Below are 21,257 nucleotides of genomic sequence, written 5' to 3'. Positions count from 1 at the left end.
GTCGGATGCCCGGAGTTAAATAGACCGATAGGATGCAAGATAACACAAAGACATGACAATGTCAATCTCATTAAGTCTTTGTAATCACCGGTTTGGCTATAAGCCTATAACAAATAGAGTTTTTTCATTCTTTTTCTAAGTTTCCTTCTTTTGTGGTGCAATTGTGTTCCCTAACATAGTGACGACAAGATCACCCACTTATGCACAAGAAGTCCGAATCACGAGGTAAGAATATTTTGTAGTTTTTCTTTCAAGAACATGGTCTTCCTTTTATAATTTTAAGGTTGAACTACAAAATCATGTCCCTAACTTTTACAGGGAGGAAAAGGCCTCCATTCAACACTGAATTCTCACTCAAGAAAGTTCATGGGAATCTTAAATGGGATCAATCTTGATGCATGGAATCACCATCGATAATTTTCTCAAAGTGCGTTATAGTGCTAATGATGTGCAAGGAAAGCGTAAAATAAAGTCGCAATGAGAAGGAATCTAGGGCTTTCATCTGGCGATGATCAACGGCCGATGGTAATTTTATTTCAAGTCTTTATTTGTTATATCAACATTGCTAAGATGTATTATATATTCTCTATGAAAGCTTTTGAGTTACAATGTAAGTTTAAGGTCACCTTTAGGTTCCAATAACACAAGATTATAGGAGGTTCTTATTATTTCTTAGTGAATCTTGCCTAGATTCTTACTCGAAGTCTTTTACTATTGAATAGGTAGGCTGCATAACAAGATTGGTGCCACAGAAAGGTGTTAATGTGGATTTTCTTTCTTGATGTTATAAATATATATGTTATTCAATAATTTTTTAAAGGACACGGATTTATGGTATATCTTTCCTTTCCACTAATTTCTTCTACTTTAATTGTTACTATGAGTGTTGTATGCATATGCTATTTTTTTTTCGTCTTTCTTTAATAGTTAGACGATAATTGTTACTATGAGTGTTATATCACTTTTGATACCCTTCGTATCATGAAGTTTGTTATCGACAAAAGAGATGAGAATTTGGGAGTCGAGTTATAATTTAATTTATTAATGAAATCTTGATTGCTCAATTTAGGGATTTATTGATGTTTTGCTTGTATGATTTTATGAATCTTGTGCACAAGTTTCTTATCTGAACATAAGAGATGAGGATTTGGGAGTCGAGTAATAATTTCATTTATCAAAGAAATATCAATTGAGCATGTGCCAGTTTATAATTGTTGTAATATTTATCATTCAGCAGATATTTCCTTTATTTTGTTTGATTTTTTTTTATACTTTCCAATTATTTTCCCTTGGTTTAAGACTTTAATTGGCGGCATGAATCTGTTGGCATTATACTTAAGCTTAAGTTAATAATGGCATTTATCAAAGAAATGATTCTTGGGATATAAAGCTGAAATGACCCATATAGTGAGGGAGGTTGAAAAGCCTGGTTCAAGTAATTTTTTCTTTTCTGACCCATCATCTGTAAATTTTGGAATACTAGATAGTCTGTTGCTTATCTGCTGCTATATGAAATAAAACCATATGCCTTTTATGTGCTTTCTTGCATTGTTTACTTTCCTCCATGGTTAGGTGGATAGCATAATGTATTTATATGTTCTTTTCTTCCAGAACTTCACAAGAAGGAGACATGTAAAGCAGTTACTATGATTGAGACACCACCGATGTATTTCAGCTTCTTAACCTTATAGCTCACCATTTAACACTTGCTAATATGATTTTGTTTTGATGATCATCGTCTTAATTTGTTTACTGCATAAAATTTGTTCATAAATTTTATCATATATTAAGATTCTCATGTATGCTTTAAAACAATTCTAAGTCGGCTCCGCTTAACTACTCTGAAAACACGAGAGAGCAATGACAATGTAACCAAGTAGATATTTCTTTCAATGGTGGAATTGCTACTACTTGTTATTATTTGACCCTCTCTTCTACAAGGTAAACTTCTTTTCTTCTCAAATTCGCTTAATTTCAAACACGATATTTGGGTCTACTATTTGGTTTCGAGAAAATTAGAATGCTCCAATATTGAGCTTTATTTTCGGTTTGGATATGTTTTATTTTGGTTTCGATATTTGAGTTTGCTTTATTTTGGGTCCGAATCTAAATTGTTACTCGTATGTCAAGAGAGGTGAGGTTAGTTCTTACCATGCTCGGATATGCTTGATTTGCAATCTGATTTATTAGTATACATCCGAATCGATTCATTCTAGATCCGATTAAAGGCTATTCTGCGTTGAATATACTCAACCGATGAATGGTCCGAATTTATTTCGATGCCCTTATCTTCAATTTAGCCTCAATGTGAGTAATCATTGATGGAACCGAACTTCTTTTAAAATGTGAAGGTCTACTATGCCGCCAATAAATTGGAGCAAGTGGTTTCGAATATAGTGGTGAACTAGCTTCTTCCATGTCTTTATTAATTCTTGGTTTTGTTGATTTCATTTTTAAATTAGTGGTGTTTTTCGAGATCTGGGTTAAATTATTAAGTTCTAAATTGTTTAACAATAGGTTCTTTGTTTTCTTAAGCAGGGATGATGAAGATGATTCTGTTGCCTAGATGAAGACAGCTGAGGAAGCCTTGGAAGCAAAACAAAAAGTAACAAATAGCTTGTCTGCTACCTGTTCTTTTTTTTTTATCATGTTTTATAATTTTGTGACAAATTGTTCTTGGTACTTTGAATATATTTATGCAAAATTACCCTATGATTCTATTGTATTTATATTGCATGGCTGCACCATGTATTTCTTAAATAGTTTGATAAATTTTATATGTGGTGTTTAATTTTTCGTTATTGCCTGTGTAACTTGCAGCAAAAACCTACATTTGAGCTATATTTCCATTGTTTTATTTTAGTTTTGATTCTAAATTTTTTTTACTTTAATATTACGACAATTTGAGTTCTAACTTTTGGATTTTAATTGTGTTATTAATTTATTATTTTAAATTCTAAAACTAAATTCATTAATTTTTATATTTAATTTTAAAGTTAAAATTTTCATAGAAAATTTAATTTAAATAATATTTTTTATTTATCCTTAAAAAGTATATTTAAAATTCAAATTTAAAAAATAAAACATAATATAATATTTATCATAAAAATAAATATCATTTGATTAAAATAATTTTTTTTAAAGATTATGTTTTTAGCGGCGTTTTTGTTAGAAGCGCCGCTAAAGGTTTGTTCTTTAGCGGCGTTCGTGATAAAAGCGCCACTAAAGGTCATGGTCTATAGCGGCGTTTGTGATAAAAGCTCCGCTAAAGGTCGTGGTCTTTAGCGGCGTTTGTACAAAAAGCGCCGCTAAAGGTCTTGGTCTTTAGCGGCGTTTGTGGAAAAGCGTCGCTAAAGGTCTTGGTCTTTAGCGACGTTTGTGGGGAAAGCGCTGCTAAAGGTCGTGGTCTTTAGCGGCGTTTGTGGGAAAAGCGCCGCTAAAGTTAGCGACGCGTTCTTTAGCGGCGTTTTTTCCGACGCTTCTGAAAACGCCACAAATACTTTTAGCGGTGCTAAAAAGCGCCGCTAAAGGCCTAAAAAAGCGCCGCTAAAAACCTGTTTTGGTGTAGTGTGTCCAATTTGACTCATACCATAGTGCTCTTTTTTAGATACCTAGTGAATTTGATGTTGATTTTGCTTACTCAGTTTTAACAAACTCAGTATCTCAGACTTACAATTCCAAGACCTCTAAAGCTATATTAGGGCATGAACCGTCCCTAAGATACATTCAAAGGTTTCTTGCTTTTAATTATTCAGGGCGTAATGATTCTACGTCTGTCTTAACTAGGATAGAGCTATTTTTCTTATGGTGCGTGCATTCTAATTTTAGGGTTAATTTGGGATATTGGTTTGCATGTAATTTTCATGCTGTAATTCGAACTCATTGACCTCTCATACTCAGCCCTTATATCACACAACTAGCTAAAAATATGCTTCCATCTAGAGCTGATTTTTCATCATTAACATATGCTTATAATATGAATCCTTTAGATGAATATTGTTTGGATTCTATTGGTTTGCTTGTTAGCACCCTATTTCGTTTTATTTTGTTCCCCCAGGTACACGAACCACTTGAAGCAATAAAGTCTTTTGACAAAGACATGATTCGGCTACTAGTGAACAAGAAGAGCAACCACCTTCTACTATGGATGAATGACTTCATCGTATAGAGGCTCGCATAGAAACAATGGAAGCCAACATCTCAAGCATCCTCACCATCTTGCAAAGCGGTCACTTCCACCGCCCTCCGGCCTATTAAATATAAATGGGGAGTACATTTTTTCCACTCTTATTATTCTTTTTTCACATTGGGGGCAATGTGGGCTAAGAAGGGGGGTCATGGCATACTTTCTTTTTGCATGTGTTTTGCTAAGAATAAATTCTTAATTCGTTTCAAAAATAAACCTCTAATTCTTATTTTTAGTTTAGTTAAATAAGTGGGTCAATCATGAGTAACTATTGCTTGCTTGATTAATGAATATTTTGCAGAATTGAAAATGTGATGCCTTAGTTAATATTTCATGAAAATTGTTGGTTTTGTTGAACTTGCCTAATGAAAGTACTCGTTTAAATAAATACATAAGTTTTCTAATAGCTTGGTTAAGAGTGAAATTCGAAAATGTGACCAAGTTCAGTAACTGGGATGAGGTGTTTGGGTTGTCATCTCATTTCGTGTCAAAAGGTTTGGTGATGAGCTGAAGCTTGTAACCTCCACTAATCGAGTTGCATTCAAATAAATCAATTAGGGACATATGAAATTGAGTAACCGGGATGAGGTGCTTGGGTTGTCATCTTGTTTCGCGTCAAAATGTTTGATTATGTCTCAAATTCGTTAAAAATAAATAAAGAGAACGTGTCGGGTGGAGTAACCGGGGTGAGGTGCATGGGTTGTCATCTCACTTTGTGTTAAAGGACTTGACTACGTTTGAAAAAAATAAATAAATAAAAGTAAATGAATAGATAAGTAAATAAAAATAATAAATAAAAGTATATATTGGGTATGATCGTTTCGCATGTTTGATTAAGACTAAGTTTAGTGAAATAGTTGAATTTAACGTACCGTTCGAGATTTTATAAAATGTTTATTGATTGAGTTTAGCAATTGATTATTTTTGATTCACCTAATTGTTTGATGTATGCTCGACTAAGAAAGGGGGTTTTGATTTTGAAAAGGATTGATAAATTATTTTTAGTGGATATCATGCTTGAGGACAAGGATCGGCTAAGTAGGGGGAATTTGATAGCAAGATAAATCCGTATTTTTAATATATTTATTTTTATTTAATTATCAGATAAAATGCTATTAAATTTGGATTTTTCTTATCAAGAATGAAGTTGGTGTGTTGAATTTAAACTATTACAAAAAAGGGCTAAATTAGAACAAAAAGCAAACAGAGGGCTTGATTGAAAGATTGAAGATACAAAGATGATTGGATAAAGATTAAAGGGTTCAAGAATTTTTTTTCAAAAGTATCTGGATAAAGATTGAAGGACTTTTGATATTGTTACAACTCTGTAATTAGTTTAAATTTAATCTCTAGTTTAAATTTGATTTTTAAATTGTTTAGTGATAATATTTAGAAAAAAATCTAACTAAATTTTAATACTAGAAGTGTGTATAAATACCTAGTGGCTACAACTAATTAAACACACACTTTGCCTTTGGCATTTAATAAATTCTCTATTTTTTCCATTCCTGCGTCATACTCTATTTTGCCATTTCAACTCTTTTTCTTTTACTTTCAACTTTTTGATTAATTGCCTACCAAGTCTTTCCCCTTCCCACTTTCCACAATTACATTTAAACCATTTATTTTCAAGCATGATACTTTTCATGATTAACTAAACCCTTTTTAGTCTTAGCCTGGTTATTGCTTCAACAAAGTATCGTGAGATATGAACCCACACTAAATACTTTGCAATCCGGTATTCGCTATCTTTTCGGTATATGGAATAGTACAAATTCGTCCCTCAAAAGTTGATTCGATTTCAATTCAAAAAGCGCACGTTATGTTGGAATCGTCTGGCGTATAGTTGGGAAGTTGAGTCGGTGGTGCTGTATTCAAAATCCCGCGAACAAATTGGCGTGTTCAATTGGAAAAAGTTAGTTGGATTCCGTCACGGGAGATTGTGATCAGATTTAAAGGCTTTTCAGATTGCAAGGTTGTCGAAGTCTTAAATTGTGGGTACATGCCACGTGGTTGGAAATTCAAAAAGGGTCGATTTGCAGGTGATACCGGGATCAACTACGAGAGGAAGAGTTGGTGGTTTGAGGGATCCTCGATTACTATAACTAGCTTACCACTTGGAATGGAAAATCTATTTCAAGGATCTATTCAAGGTTGGAGTTCAACGAGGATAAGACTAAGCTTAAAAATATTTTATTTTCCATTTATTTTATTTGCTTAAATTTATTTTTGCGTTTTCGAATATGTTTTTATTTCATTTTGTTACAGTTCGTATTGCCTTATTTTGTTATTTTTATCAATTTAAACCCCCCCATTTTTATTTTTATTTTTTCAGCATTGCTACGCATAGATCATGGGTACGACTGTGACCGCGACAGTGATTCTAATCTCGTGAAAAGGAGCAATTAGATAGCCAGTCCCTGTGGATTCGACACTACTGCTCTATATTGGTATTTACTGTTATTTTGTCGTAGGAAATTATATTTAGTGGTTCTGACGCTCATCAGATGCTTAGAAATTTATTCAAGCAATAACTCTATTTTACATCAATAAAATTAACATAACTTTTTTACATCAAAATTTATTTAAATAAGAATTTTAATTATAATTATAATTATCACAAAATATTTCTCTATATTTTATGCTCACAATTCTATTTAAGTAATAACTAAATTTTAAAATTAACACAAATTTTTAACTAGTAGTTGTAAATTAAATTATAATATTTTTAAATGTGTAATGATTATTATTTTAAATGTATAAATATCACAACTTTTATTTTAATTCAACTTTTTTATTTTAAAATGTGCATTTAGTAATATGATGGAAAATAAAGGTATTCTCATCAATTCAAAATTTTTTCAAACTTTTGCTCTTATATATATATCTTCATTGACTACAAAAAATTATTTTTACTTATTATTGTTATGCAATACAATTATTGACTACAAAATCAAAAAATTATTTAATTTTAAATTTGTTTCAAAAGACTATCAAATTAAAATTAAAAGTATACTATAATTTAAACCATATTAAATATTTTAAACTTAATCATATCTTAATTTTGAAAATGTAAAATTAATAATATTTGTATTTTATTTTATCAAGATAATTTAGATAGAACTACTATCACATTCTTAATAAATCATTTAATGAACCAATGAACCAAGCATATCAAGATACCTATTTTTGGATTTTAATGAGTAGAATCAAATTTTATTAAAATGCAAATACAAAATTAAAATTTATTAAAATCTTATCATAGTATAAAATTATGGTGGCAATTATTATGAGAATTTTAAAATGAAAATCATGATAATTAAAATTATCTTAGCCATTAGATCAAAATAAATGGTTCTAAGTCTTAGATTTTATTTTTATCTTATTTGATTAAAATAAAACCAACAACGCCAATAAAAATACTTTAATTACAAGGGAAAAAGAAGGAAAAATTGGGTATTGCTAATTTTACTTTAACAAAATAAAATAAATACAAAATCTAATACTTAGAACCATTTATTTTGATCTAATAACTAAGACCATTTTAATTTTTATTGTCAGCATTTAAAATTTCTTGGTCACCGCAAAATCAAATCTTAAATTTGAAGTGCTTAAGAACAGAATTAATGCTTTAAACTATTTCACCTATTGCTTAAGTAGCTTGCTTTTTATGGAATCAATTACTGTATATCTTGGAGATATATATGTAAAGTAAAAACTTGTAGAGATCCAGCCATTCAATTGTAAACTTTTAAAGTTTAGATATGTGAAGAAATAAGAAGAGTGGTCCTAATTAAAAAAAAAACTTATTTTAATCGAAAATAATTTTATATATTAGTATAATAAATTTGGAAGGCGATCGATCGAACATTCTCTCTCATCTCCAGTCTCTACTGCCATGACCGATGATGATTGATCATGATTCATGAGTCCATGACAACACAAAATTCATAAATAATATATAATGATTTTGTATTTACATGTTTAATGTTTCCGAAACTGCCACCATCTGACACAGTCTTAGGTTTGGTGGATCGATATGATGGTTGCCATATGCATGCATGGGGAAGTGAAGGCAGACAGTCATGCATGCATGCCATGCACTCGTACCCTCACATGAATCCTCCATTAATTCCTATCCTTATTTTGCTGCCAAATTAAAGAACTGGTTTAATTTCCATTATAAAACCCTTAATTCCATGTTGAAGTGAACGACAATGGCCGTGAAACATTAATCTGGTGTGTGGCCGGGACAATAAAAAAGCGGGCGACAAGAAACATTAAACTTTTTTGTAAAACAGTGAATCTTCGTACGTATGCATATCTAACATAAGGACATGGAACTCAAAGCTGTCAACCCTGCCAAAAGATTATTATATCACTATTTGTTTGTTATGAAAAATTCAAGAATGTTTCAAAGTTCTCTACAGGGATCGAACCGTTGTGGTTTGGTTTATGTGAATGCAGTAGCAGCTACCTACCTACCTCTATCTTATTTGTTTCTTTCTACAATGGAAATTGGCTATTGGAATCTATAATTTGTGTACCAGCAGTGATGGCCAGGCACTTTAAATTGGAATCTATAATTTATATTGCACTGCACTGTCATTCTATTATACACGGTCAATAAATCAAAATTTTTATAGCTAAATTCATTTATTTTATCTTTAACTCTGCATTATCATCTAATTTATTGATAGTAGATAGAATTTATAACAAAATATCCCCACTTCGTTGCTTAGTAACACACCCAAATGTTTTTTGTTTAACTAATTTAAAACTTTAATTTTAGGAGGAGGAATGAATATTTCATGGGGAGAAAGAGAACTATTTTTATTGTTATTGTGGGCTTCAAATGTATGAAGTAGTAGCGGAGCTAATTTTTTATTTTAGTGTCTGAATTAAATTATATATTTTATTATAGTAAAATATAAATTTATCATTTTAATAGTGTATATTTTATACTTTTTAAATGATTAAACTAAATTTTTATTATTTTCAAGAAGTTAAAATGTAATTTTATAATTATTAATTTAAAATTTTATAAATTATAAATGGTTTAAATAAAAAAAATTCGTGGTGCTAGCAGGTGGCTCTTACACTGATATGAAGCATTAAAAAGGATATGAAACATTGCAAAATCACTTGAAAAGTTGCCTAAAGTTTGAAAACCTGAATGTGAACTTGAAACTTTCAAGTTGTTAGGTTAACAAAACATAAGTAAATTTACTAGTAATTCCTACCTTATATTATCTTTTGCACAGTTTTGAGTCAAGAAATGTGACGCAATGATATCTTTGTTTTCTGTGAAAGAAAATGGCTCATAAATTACAAATGAAAGTGAAAACTTTTTTCTTATACAAGCTAGGAGAATAGAGTTTATAAATGGGGAGTAAAAATCAATTTGATTCGTAAAACTTTAAAAAAATTTAATTTCGAGTTAATCGAATTAAGTTATTCGATTTTTTCGAGTCTACATGAATAAATATTTCGAGTTTCGAGTTCAATTCGAGTTAAATTTTACCATTAGGATAATTTGAATAACAAATTGATGTAAATAGTCTTTGTTAGTTTTGAAAATGAGCAAATTGGTTTCTCTTACCAAAATTACAAAATAAATTCAAAATAAATTTTAAAATTCTAAATATTTATAAAATTGCAAAATGTATATTTTTTTCAAAAATTATAATAATCTAAGGAATATATAAAGAAAGTTAAAATTTTAAAATTCTCTAAAATAATAAGTTTGGGACCTAAATAAGTTAATTAATGATTCAAGCATACTAAAATATCTTTTTTTTCTTATTTTGCTTTGAAAATTTTAAATATATATGATTTCAAATTTATTTACTCTAGCATGGAATTAGGTATATTGTACTAAGATTTTAATTCAACATGTTTAATTTTTTAATTTAACTCGAACAATTTCACTCGATTTGATTAGAAAAAATTTTAAATTGAGTTAGGATGATGAAAAAAGGACTCGTCAAGTCAAATTTTTTTTACTCGATTCGATCAAACACTAACCCCTATTTGTAAGCACAAGTTGAAATCCTAGATTTTATGTCAATCAACTTGAAATTTACTATACAACCATTGAATATTTGAATTATTGTTTAATCAATTTATGTAATTATTTAAAAAAAATTATATCTAATAAATATTTGAAACTCAATATTTACCTCAGATAGGTTATCTTTTAGAAATTAAAAATTAAATAGGTAAAGAAGGAAGAGAAGGTGAGGTTTGTTAAAGAAAATGAAAGGAATTAAATAAAAAATGTACCCGAAGTCAATCTACCTAAATTTGACTTGGAGAAAGGAAACCATGAGTCTTAGAGACATTGAAAATTGGATTATTGTCCTGCTCACTTTAGTAGCGAAATTTTTTTTAGAATGACATAGTAAAATAATAACAAAATTAAAATAATTAAATATATGATAACATCCTGAATTTTTTTCTGAATTTTTTATTTTTATTATTATTAGATAAACTATTTATTCTTAAAAATTGTTATAAAAGGAAAAAAAAAAAACAAGAAAGGAGCTTGTGGAATGTGATTAAATTAAAGAGGGTCTTATTCCATGATCAAAAGCAAAGTAAAAAAAGGAAAAGTAATTTCTTTTAAAGAAGGAAAAAAAAGAAATAATAGAATTTGTTGGATATTAAGCGGTGAATTATTTAAGCGGCACCTTCTTTAAAATGGACCGGCGCTTATCGCGGAACGAAGAAAAGGAAATATACTGCGCCAAACTGTCCTTTCTTTCTACTGCTTTGTGAGCTCTGCTTGGGACCACTTTTCTCCTTTTGCTTTGCATACTAAACTATATACATACATGTGTTCAAAGAAGAATGGCACTTTTATCCATTTCTCCAACAATATTAGCTTTTCAAAAGTATAACCTTCTACCTTCAAATTAGATTATTATTATTAAATAAATATCATGTTCATGATACTAATTCAGTTTCTCGAAATGTAGCAATGGCATATTCTAATTAAAGTTTAACAAGGCAGCTTTGTGAGACCCAGAAACAAAAGTCACAAGTGAAGTTGAGGATCCGACTTGGTTTTTTCAGCTCTATTCTTCTCTTTTTCATCATTATTATAACTCTATTCTTTTGCAAACTCACTCTCACTCTCTCCCCATTCTTCTCTTAAGAAAAAAATTATGGATTGCTTTGATCTTGAGAACCCATTCACCAGCTTGGACAATCAAGAATCTGATATAATCTCAGCTCTCTTCTCTTCAGAATCTGATCACATGCCCTCCCACAACTACTTTCTAAGTTTAAAGAGCAATGACTCGTTTGTTTCTTTTCGACAGGAAGCCATTTCTCTCATTTTGAGGGTACCCATATCTATATTCACTATTCACTACTGTTCTTTTCCTTCCATTTCATTTTAATACATGGTTTACTGTTCTTGTCTTTTGTAACATGTTTTAATTGGTCAGGCACAGTATTCATGTAACATTGATCGTTACACAACATACCTGGCTACTAACTACATGGACCGGTTCGTCTCCAGGCAAGAAATTCCTGTATGTAAGCAAGATGAAGAGTGTTGTTTTCTTGGTAACCAAACAAAGTATTTTTTTAACAATCTTGAATACTGTAACAGCAAGGTAATCCATGGGTGTTGAGGCTTCTTGTGATCGCTACCATTTCTTTGGCTTCAAAGATGAAGGAACAACACTTCTCTTCCTCCAATTTCCAGGTTAATTAAACATCTCTTCTTAATTTGAATTTTTTTTTTACCTTCATGCAAAGACTAATACAAATGAAACAGAGAGAAGAAGGGTTCATCTTTGATGCCCCAGCAATTCAACGAATGGAGCTTCTGATACTTGATGCCTTGAATTGGAGAATGAGATCAGTAACACCCTTGTCGTTTATCTGCTTCTTCATATCTTTGTTTGAACTTAAAGATCCACCTTTGAGACAAGCATTGAAAGATAGAGCAACAAACATAATCTTCCAAGCTTGTAATGGTAATTAAACAGAACATAGTAACATGTCCGTTATGTCTTTTATCAGAAAACAGCTTGAACATGTCTGTTATGTTTTTTGTTGCAGAAATCAAACTGCTAGAGTTCAAACCATCAATAATTGCAGTATCAGCTCTTCTTATGGCATCCCATGAGCTATTCCCTTTGCAGTTTCCATCTTTTGAAACCTCGATTTTGAGCTGTCGACATGTTAATAAAGTATGGAACTGGAACTATAAAACATTATTGAAGGTCATTTTCTTTTCAATTACTTTAGGTTAATGAATTAAATGAATATAATAATTTTGACAGGAGAATCAGTTGAAATGCTTTAATGCAATGCAAGAGATGGTGGCTAATGAAACAAGCGATTCAATTATTGAAACGGTGTCAAGCTCAAGTACAACAACTCCAATGAGTGTTTTAGACTGCCATTGTGAGAGAAGCAGTAGCAGCATGGCAGCCATTGCAGTGCCTGAAAAGAGAGAGCAAAGGAAGCGTCAGAAATTGAATGGTTTTTGCAGTGAAAGTAACAGGGTGAAGATTTCCCAGATTCAACCATGTGGTTAAGATTTCTACCTAGATTTTCTATCCCTAATGTCCTAAAGGTAAAAGGACAAAAGGGTTCATGAACAGCTTTAGTTAGAACTCAGAAAAGATGGTTCCCTTACCCTTTTCTTCGAGTACAAAATTGACGAAAGAAAATTGACTAAATTAGATGATCCATTTTGTTTATTTCCTTTCAAAAGAATATTAAATTTAGCTGGGGGACAGCTGTTGGGAAAGGGACACTTAGGACAAAACATGGCTTCAAATGTTAAAATATTACTATTTGTTTGTGTTAATGTTGTGTTGTTCTGTAGCAGATGGGGAATCGAACAATGCTTAATTCAATAAGAGTTTTTATTGTAAACTTCAAAATAAGAAAATAGTTTTCTTGAGGGTAGCAGAGATAGAGGTTTCATTCTCCATGCCTAAGTATAAAATATAAGTTTAAACTTAGTGGTAAAGAAGATACTGCAATTCCTCCAATTTCTGCTTAGGAAATTAATGAAGAATATGTGGGGATAAGAGAGAGAAAGAGCCAACGTTCAAGGCACGTTGCTGTCTTAAAAGATTTTGGCATCTTTAACGAGAAACTAAGCCTTTTGTGTTTGAAAGCAACCAGAGGGGGGAAGACATAACTATGTCTTTTGTTTTTATGTCGTTTGCTCAGGAATTGAGAAATAACTTCTTGTGCATTGAATTTAATTGTTCATACTATTTTATTTTCTTTTATAACATATATGTTTTATAAGTACCATAAACTTAGGATAATTATATGTATTTAAAAAAAGAACTCACGGCATTTGAAGAATGCTAGTCGAAGCATAAGTTTCGAAGATCAAGATAGATATTGGGGTACTTTCAAATTTAAACATATTTGCTGCCATTTTATCCCACTTTATATGGAGTATTCTGAGTTTCAAACGTCTGGACTCGAAGTCTATATACAAAAATATTTATTTCGTGGGAAGGATATAAGATTTATAGAGTACATATGTTCATTGGGAATTGTTTCGAGTGTAATTATTTTATCCCCTTCAAGGTTTTTTTTCTTTCTACTTTTTTACCTGGAGGTAGTTAGGTGAGTAGCGAAAGTGAGTTCAATTCAATTGTATTGATTAATTAAGAGATTGGGTTTCAATCATTATTTTGTAATGTGAAATTTTTAGTGGTTTTTTTTTTGGTTAAACCTCACTTGTAAAATTAAGCTTGAACTACATAAACAACTTGATTGTGTTTTTTTATTGATTTATCTTCTATACACATAGAATTAAAAGTTTCAATTTCTTGACATTCAAGTAAATGGATTCCATCTTAATAATTAAGTTTCTCTTATGTAAGTTTCCATAAATTTGTTATTTACAATTGGGTGCCAACTTTTCATGATTCCAATGTTGGGAGAAGTTTTGGAGGGTTACAGTTGAATAAGCGATTTAAAATATTTGGTTGTTGCAACATTCACTTAGTTTGTTTTATCTTCCTTATTTTTCCAAGTTAGTTGATATGTGATTTAGTGACATATATTTTTTTTCTATTTTTAGGGTGGATTGTTGCTTTGTACAACTTATATAAAGGATTGATTTTAGTTGAATAAATGTATCGATCTTTTAAGAGTATTTTAGCATATTTGTGCCCATCACCTATTTGTTTAAATTCCTCTTAAAAAATTTTCCTACTTCCTCTCCAATTTTAAACATTGTTTTAGTGTTTTTGTGATATTTTAAGTTGTTTTCCCCAACATTTGTGGTATCAAAGCAAGATTCGATTACTATTGGGCATATATCTCATGGCATCAAACAACAAAGTTGTGAGTGTTACTCAACTAGCTATTCTTGTCTTCTATGGCGAAAGCTATAAATTCTGGAGCAACAAGATGAAGACACTTTTTAGGTCTCAAGATTTATGGATCTGACAAACACTTTCAAGGATTACAACCCAAGTGTAGATTATATTCAAGTAATAAAATCTCGGGAGTTCAAAGTCGATCCACAGGGAAGTTGATTATAATTTATAAGATCATAAAAATTATGCTAAAACAAATATTTAACACTTAATTTTGGTTTGGGATGAGTGTAGAAAATGAAGGTGGGGAAAAGAAACAATGGGGAAAAGAAACACTATAAATAAAAATAAATGCAAGAAATAAACTAAAAATAATAAATAAATAAAAACCTGGAATAAAATATGTTGAGGTTAGAGGATCCACTCTTGGTGTCATACTAAGATTAAATTTTAGTAATCAATGTTATTACCCAATTAGAATCCACACGTAATGGAGATTCCAAAGGATAATCAAATAATTAAACATATGAATCCAAAAGCAAAAGGATGTCCATCGAAGGAGTGTTAAATATGATTGTCCAACAATTCAAGTCCAAAAGTTTAGCAAATAAATCCATAAGAAAGGAATGGTGCAATATGAAACTCCTAATTGTTTAAGTTAATTCCAACAATATAACATATGGTATTATAATCACTAGATAATTTCAAAACTTATAAAAAAAGTTCAACTATTTATTATGTCAATTGTTATATGTCTACAACAAATCAAGGTTAATTTGACCAAGCATTCGTTGTGCCATCTATTGTCTATAATAAATCAAACCTGTTACTTCACAATTATGATTATAATAACACTACACCAAAACAGGTTTTTAGCGGCGCTTTTTTAGACCTTTAGCGGCGCTTTCAGAAGTGCAGAAAAAAACGCCGCTAATGACAACGTCGCTAACTTTAGCGACGTTTTTAAAAAAAAACGCCACTAAAGATCATGATCTTTAGCGGCGCTTTTACCACTAACGCCACTAAAGACCATGAGCTTTAGCGGCGCTTTTCCCACAAACGCCGCTAAAGACAATGAACTTTAGCGGCGCTTTTCCCACAAATACCGCTAAAAACCATGACCTTTAGCGGCGATTTTATCACAAGTGCCACTAAAGAATAAACCTTTAGCGACGCTTCTCGTAAAAACGCCGCTAAAAACATAACCTTAAAAAAATATATTTTAATCAAATAATATTTATTTTTATGATAAATATTTTATTTTATTTTTTAAATTTGAACTTTAAATATAATTTTAAGGATAAAAAATATTATTTAAATTAAATTTTCTATGAAAATTTTAACTTTAAAATTAAATATAAAATTTAATGAATTTAGTTTTAGAATTTAAAATAATAAATTAATAACACAATTAAAATCCAAAAGTTAGAACTCAAGTTATCGTAAATATTAAAGTAAAAATAAAAGTTTAGAATCAAAACTAAAATAAATAATACATATGAGCAATGATGACTAGTTGAACAAGCCTATGATTATACACATTGCAAGGTAATAAAAAATACAATACATTTTCTTAATCAAATAAGTCTTGGTAATAAAAGATATAATACAATTTACATGACTCAATAACTTACAGTTTAATAAAAGATATAATCAAGCAAATATGAAATCCAAATCCAGAATAAACGCCTATTTACATCTCTAACTGCCATGCATTACTTCTTTACATGAGTCAACAATTTACAGTTTAACGGAATCGAATTTCTCACCCACTACACTGCCTTTTTGTTTTTGGAACTGAATGTAACGCAAGGTGCTGGCAAGGAAAGGTGCTGGCAAGGAAAGCATCCGCCACACTATCAGGGTTTATGATGATAGCACCCCCTTCGTATCATCTTAAAATAAAATTATTGATCCCTAATGCCTGGAATCAACATAATAAATTAATGGAACATTGGTAACAGCCCTAAGAATGTCACAAATAAAGCTATTTATTCTTGTAAGCACCTGTTCCATCAGAAACCTTGCACTCTCATGAGCAACATTATTTATCTCAGTATGCCTTTTCCCAACTATCAATTAGAAAAATGGCATCTCTTGAAGTTCAATAAAATTTGTTATCATCTAAAATAATTTTCAGGGTTCAATTCACTATTTAACCAATGACTGTTATGCAGAGTTGGTTTAAGTCAAGACTCAAGATTACCTCAGCACATTGCAGCTACAACCTTAATGCAAGTTCAGGGGATGGAATAGCTGAAAGGGACTCAATGATCTGAAAGAAGGGCTATTAGAGTGTCTTTTGCATAAGGTGATATGTGCGTGTGTACAAGTTCAAGTAAAAAAGAAACCTGAGTGAAGAGCTGAAAAATTTTATTTGCTGTCATTGATGCTTCTTCTCCCGCTATATCCCCCTCCTGACCTTGCAATTTCCTCAGCAACTGAACACAAGCACTACAATAAGTCTGAATTATATACGCTACCAATATAACCTGTGTTTATACATCTTTTTCTTCTAGAAACTTGTTTCAAAGAATTTGTGTTTGATTGCTATGTATGTATAAAACAAACCAGGTAGTTCTTAAGGAAAGGGGATAGGGGAATGAGGAGAAAGCATCTAATAAGAAAATAATGTTTATGCTTCAAAATCCAAGTGCCTGCATGTATGATCTTGTGGATTTTTACTAATAAGCATTTAATATGTCATCGCTGTATATAGAAATAAGATGAGATGAAAAGTATGCAGATAAAATGAAAAAACTCAAACCACAAGCTGCAAGCATTTGACAAAGAAAAAACTCACATGCCTTGGACAATAAAGATAAAATGAAAGGTATGCAGATAAGATAGAAGTATAAAATCGAGCAAAGAAGAAATCACCTTACAAAGTTGTCCCAGGTTTCACTTTTCATAACTCCCGATGGATCTAGTAATTGAGTCATCTCATGGCTCAACTTGAAATGTGCACTCTCGAACCGCATATTTCCACCAGGTGATGTTTCCAAGATGAAACCAAAATCAATATGAACAAGCCTCCCGACACTGCATTGACATGCATATCACAGTGGTTGAGTTATATTAAAAATAAACAAAGGCATAAAGTTTACCAAAAAATAAATGGCCAAATAAAATTAACAATTCAAATGTATATGATTATATAAATAATAGATCTAGAAGAATATATTAATTGTTCTCTTAAGATAATCTAAAAATTAGTATGATTTAAAAGAATAAAAGCCAAATTAGAATTATGAAAAATATAATTAAAAAATCATGTGCATCAAACCGAATCTAAAATCTAATTCATTCATATATGGCTATGTGTTCCAGTCACTTTCAATACTTGCGTCTTTTTTAACTATTCCTAAATGATGAAATTATATTTTAATTTTTATAAAAATATATGTAACTTAATTTGGAGGAAAAAATTCTGTGTCAATGAAACTACCTTGATATGATGGGTATATTAGAGTGGTATAAGCGGCATATAAGTCCCTTGAGCTCCTCCTTAGTTCGAGAAAATCGTCTGTTGATCCTCCAAATAAGTGAAAGTTGTAAGCTAACCATGAAAAAGAAAAAAAAAAGTATTTTGGCTCTCAAAATTTATAATTCAATCTCGATTCTCTTAGTATAAAACTTCTAACTTTTTCTTTAGTGGCGTATGATTGACAAAAAATACTAAATTTGCTAATAATCAAATTATAATAAGATATTGATAGTCAAGGAAAATGTCATGGTATGAAAAAAAACTAACCAGCCAACCTGAAGCATGGTGAATTGCTTTTTGACACCTTGAAACTCAAGTTCCAGCACAGTATACTGCCATGAAGTAAAAGGATAAATTATAGCAAAAAGAAAGATTTTACCACATTAAAGCGTCTAAAATGATATGATATAAAAGTTAAACAGCCGAACCTTCAATGAATATTGACCAGGGGAAGCTATGTAAGTGATTTTTCCCATTGCATTAGGAGGAAGGGCAACATGATGTTGCATCAAACTGTTCTCAAAGACGGTCTGCATTTGAATTCCAAAGTATCAATATAAAGATCTTATAAGAAATAAAAGAAAAAAAAATAGAACCAAAAGTTATTATATATGGTGCCTTCATTTTAAACTACAGAAACAAAAGTTATTATATATGGTGCTTTCATTTTAAAAGAGAAATAAACCAGACAAAATAGAAACAGCAACTTCATGCAGTATTTTTTTTAGAGTAGCTAGATTTAGCAAACGACAGTGTCAAACTAAAGAATGATAGACCATACTCTTTGTGGGTTGAGACCAGCAGCCGCAACAGACATATCAAGTTTTCCTATTGGTATTCCGATCCCGTGAACTCCAAGGTCACCAAGGCCAAGAATTCGACTGCCATCTGTCAAGACTATCATATCATAACAATGTGTTTCATGTTTTCATATGTCTCCCCTTAAAAGTCTATTGTTATGCCGATGCTTCTTTGCTTCCTAATAGAATACATCAAATCAACCCTCGATAAGCTTAAGATTTATAAAGACGAGGAGCGAGAGTGATGTAAATTCGAAGACTAAAAACGAGTTCAAAAACCCTTACTTCTTGCAATCTCCATCGTTTTGGGGGGACAAAAACATAAGAAAGGGAAAATTTTCTATTGCAAATTACCTCCAATTCAGAACAAGAATTACAAGAATCATCCCCAGCGGAAAATGACTTGCTCCAAACCTTACCACTCTTCCATTGTAAATACCTATTAATAGAACTTCCCCTGCAAAACCATCAATCATACTGCATTCACCATTACAAAACCAGAAAAAAAAAAGCAGAAAATGAAAAAGGACCAAAAAAAAGACCCACCAATTGATTGGTAGAATAAAACCCCCATTATAACCATCTCAAAAATGAAAAGCTATTAAACTAAAATATGAGCATGAATTTGATAGTAAAAACAATTGCACATAAAAAAATCATGTAAAACAAACCTTATTGGTGAGAATTCCTTTGATAATTCTACAAAGCACTTCCATTGCATATTTGTTCAACACAAACTCAAATGTTGAATATCCTACCATGGTACGATACAGATTTGCACAAATAGAAGCATAACACATTCATATCAAAACACCAATTTCAATAGGCTATGCCTAATTTCCAATTTTTCATATTTGGAATGCAAAGGCATATATAATTTCAACTTAGATATAGGTATAACAGGAGTAAATCTATCTAATTCACTAACAGTATAAGCTATTAAAAAAATAAAGCAAGTAATACATAATTCCACAAATTTTCAACTAAACTCAATAGATTAAATTGAAATATATATATATTATAATCTCGCATTTTCAGATTAAATTCTAAATGTTAAAGCACCTTGAGTTTAGAAAAGTCCAAATTCAGAAAACTTCAAATAAATAAAAAAAATATGATAATCTAAACCAGAAATCCAATGTCGATGAAGAAATTCAAACCTAAAAATTCTACACATGAAAGTAGCTTGAGTCTAGAAAAGTCCAGATTGGTAAAAGGAAATTACATTACATTTGAAAAGAAACTGAGAACGCCGGAAACCCTTAACGAGGAGAATAGATAAAAAAATATAAGGTTGGTAAAAGGTTTTAGGTTTTGGCAATTATTTATAGATCTGATTGAGGGGTTTTAATAAACCCTGATTTAGAAAGGGTAAGGAGAGGAGAGGATGAGATTACGACGAGGGATTGAACGAGAGGGGAGCTGGTTTGAAGAAGAAGGTTGATGGCGAGTTCGTTGTTTCTTGTTTGGATCAGAGGAAAATGAGAAAGGAAGGAGGGATATTTTTAGGGGGAAAAATTAGGGGTTTCAGGGGAAAATTTAGGGATAAAACCGCGCCACTTTTTTAAAAAGTAGAATGATTTTTGCGACGTTTTTCATAAAAGCGCCACAAAAAAATTTATTTTGAACAAAATTATGCCGTTTTGCTATGATATGCTAAAAGGGGCTATTTTTTTAAAGTAAAATTATTTTGTGGCGTTTTTTTATAAAAACGCCGCTATTGCTACATGTGGCGTTTTTTTTTCATAAAAGCGCATAAAAAATTCATTTTGAACAAAACTACGCTTTTGCTATGCTATGCTAAAGGGGCTATTTTTTAAAGTAAAATTATTTTGTGGCGTTTTATAAAAAGCGCTATTGTTATTTTTTAGCGTTTTCATAAAAACGCCGTAAAAAAAAATTCATTTTGAACAAAACTACGCCGTTTTGCTATGCTATGCTAAAAGGGGGCTATTTTTTTAAAGTAAAATTATTTTGTGGCGTTTTTTATAAAAACGCCGCTATTGCTTACCTTTAGCGGCGTTTTTCATAAAAGCGCCGCAAAAAAAATTCATTTTGAACAAAACTACGCCGTTTTGCTATGCTATGCTAAAAGGGGGCTATTTTTTAAAGTAAAATTATTTTGTGGCTTTTTATAAAAGCGCTATTGCTACCTTTAGCGGCGTTTTCATAAAAGCGCATAAAAAATTCATTTTGAACAAAACTACGCCGTTTTGCTATGCTATGCTAAAAGGGGGCTTTTTTTAAAGTAAAATTATTTTGTGGTGTTTTTATATAAACGCCGCTATTGCTTAACTTTAGCGGCGTTTTTCATAAAAGCGCCGCAAAAAAAATTCATTTTGAACAAAACTACGCCGTTTTGCTATTCTAAAAATTTCTTATTTTGTTTTTATAAATTGATTTATTTTTTTATTTTTTCTTATAATTTGGTCCTCTCCAAAATAAATAATTATACCTAAATATCCATA

At 30.8% G+C, this 21,257-nt stretch overlaps 2 protein-coding genes across 27 annotated transcripts; one reads left to right on the top strand and one right to left on the bottom strand.

Moving 5' to 3' along the window:
* The first annotated feature begins 11,012 nt into the window (after positions 1 to 11,012).
* Positions 11,013 to 13,019, top strand: LOC105773393 (putative cyclin-D6-1). 4 transcript variants are annotated; one of them, XM_012595242.2, is made up of 8 exons: positions 11,066 to 11,082; positions 11,167 to 11,236; positions 11,438 to 11,535; positions 11,641 to 11,727; positions 11,808 to 11,903; positions 11,976 to 12,177; positions 12,263 to 12,393; positions 12,487 to 13,019. In XM_012595242.2, exons 3-8 carry the CDS (start codon positions 11,449 to 11,451, stop codon positions 12,742 to 12,744), a joined length of 861 nt encoding a protein of 286 aa, XP_012450696.1. In that variant the 5' UTR covers positions 11,066 to 11,082; positions 11,167 to 11,236; positions 11,438 to 11,448; the 3' UTR covers positions 12,745 to 13,019. The 4 variants fall into 4 exon arrangements, with proteins under 4 accessions (XP_012450692.1, XP_012450694.1, XP_012450691.1 ...); XM_012595238.2 differs by having other exon boundaries at positions 11,013 to 11,082; positions 11,167 to 11,535; XM_012595240.2 differs by having other exon boundaries at positions 11,052 to 11,236.
* Positions 13,020 to 16,055: 3,036 nt separating this feature from the next.
* Positions 16,056 to 20,317, bottom strand: LOC105773394 (uncharacterized). 23 transcript variants are annotated; one of them, XR_008197057.1, is made up of 9 exons: positions 18,771 to 19,928; positions 18,418 to 18,519; positions 18,257 to 18,321; positions 17,951 to 18,061; positions 17,383 to 17,544; positions 16,854 to 16,956; positions 16,709 to 16,777; positions 16,510 to 16,574; positions 16,056 to 16,426 (listed from the first exon to the last, which is right to left on the bottom strand). XR_008197057.1 is itself a non-coding variant. In XM_052632886.1 (8 exons), exons 3-8 carry the CDS (start codon positions 18,804 to 18,806, stop codon positions 16,770 to 16,772), a joined length of 663 nt encoding a protein of 220 aa, XP_052488846.1. In that variant the 5' UTR covers positions 18,807 to 18,877; positions 19,144 to 19,246; positions 19,950 to 20,317; the 3' UTR covers positions 16,056 to 16,769. The 23 variants fall into 23 exon arrangements, 17 of the variants coding, with proteins under 17 accessions (XP_052488846.1, XP_052488848.1, XP_012450710.1 ...); XR_008197056.1 differs by having other exon boundaries at positions 16,709 to 16,956; positions 18,771 to 19,926; XM_052632886.1 differs by adding an exon at positions 19,950 to 20,317 and having other exon boundaries at positions 16,056 to 16,956; positions 18,771 to 18,877; positions 19,144 to 19,246.
* Between the last annotated feature and the right edge of the window lie 940 nt (positions 20,318 to 21,257).

The sequence above is a fragment of the Gossypium raimondii genome, chromosome 6 (assembly GCF_025698545.1).
Source record: "Gossypium raimondii isolate GPD5lz chromosome 6, ASM2569854v1, whole genome shotgun sequence".
In the NCBI taxonomy this organism is placed as follows: domain Eukaryota; kingdom Viridiplantae; phylum Streptophyta; class Magnoliopsida; order Malvales; family Malvaceae; genus Gossypium; species Gossypium raimondii.
This window is presented reverse-complemented; position numbering and strand designations above follow the sequence as displayed.

Coding starts and splice junctions, on each gene's coding strand:
- LOC105773394 (XM_052632879.1), bottom strand. CDS start 18,893: ATGATAGTCTTGACAGATGGCAGTCGAATTCTTGGCCTTGGTGACCTT. Junction 18,520..18,770: donor CTGGTCTCAACCCACAAAGA/GTATGGTCTATC, acceptor ATTCAAATGCAG/ACCGTCTTTGAGAACAGTTT. Junction 16,957..17,382: donor ACCTGGGACAACTTTGTAAG/GTGATTTCTTCT, acceptor GACTTATTGTAG/TGCTTGTGTTCAGTTGCTGA.
- LOC105773393 (XM_012595238.2), top strand. CDS start 11,356: ATGGATTGCTTTGATCTTGAGAACCCATTCACCAGCTTGGACAATCAA. Junction 11,536..11,640: donor CCATTTCTCTCATTTTGAGG/GTACCCATATCT, acceptor TTAATTGGTCAG/GCACAGTATTCATGTAACAT. Junction 12,394..12,486: donor GCTGTCGACATGTTAATAAA/GTATGGAACTGG, acceptor TAATTTTGACAG/GAGAATCAGTTGAAATGCTT.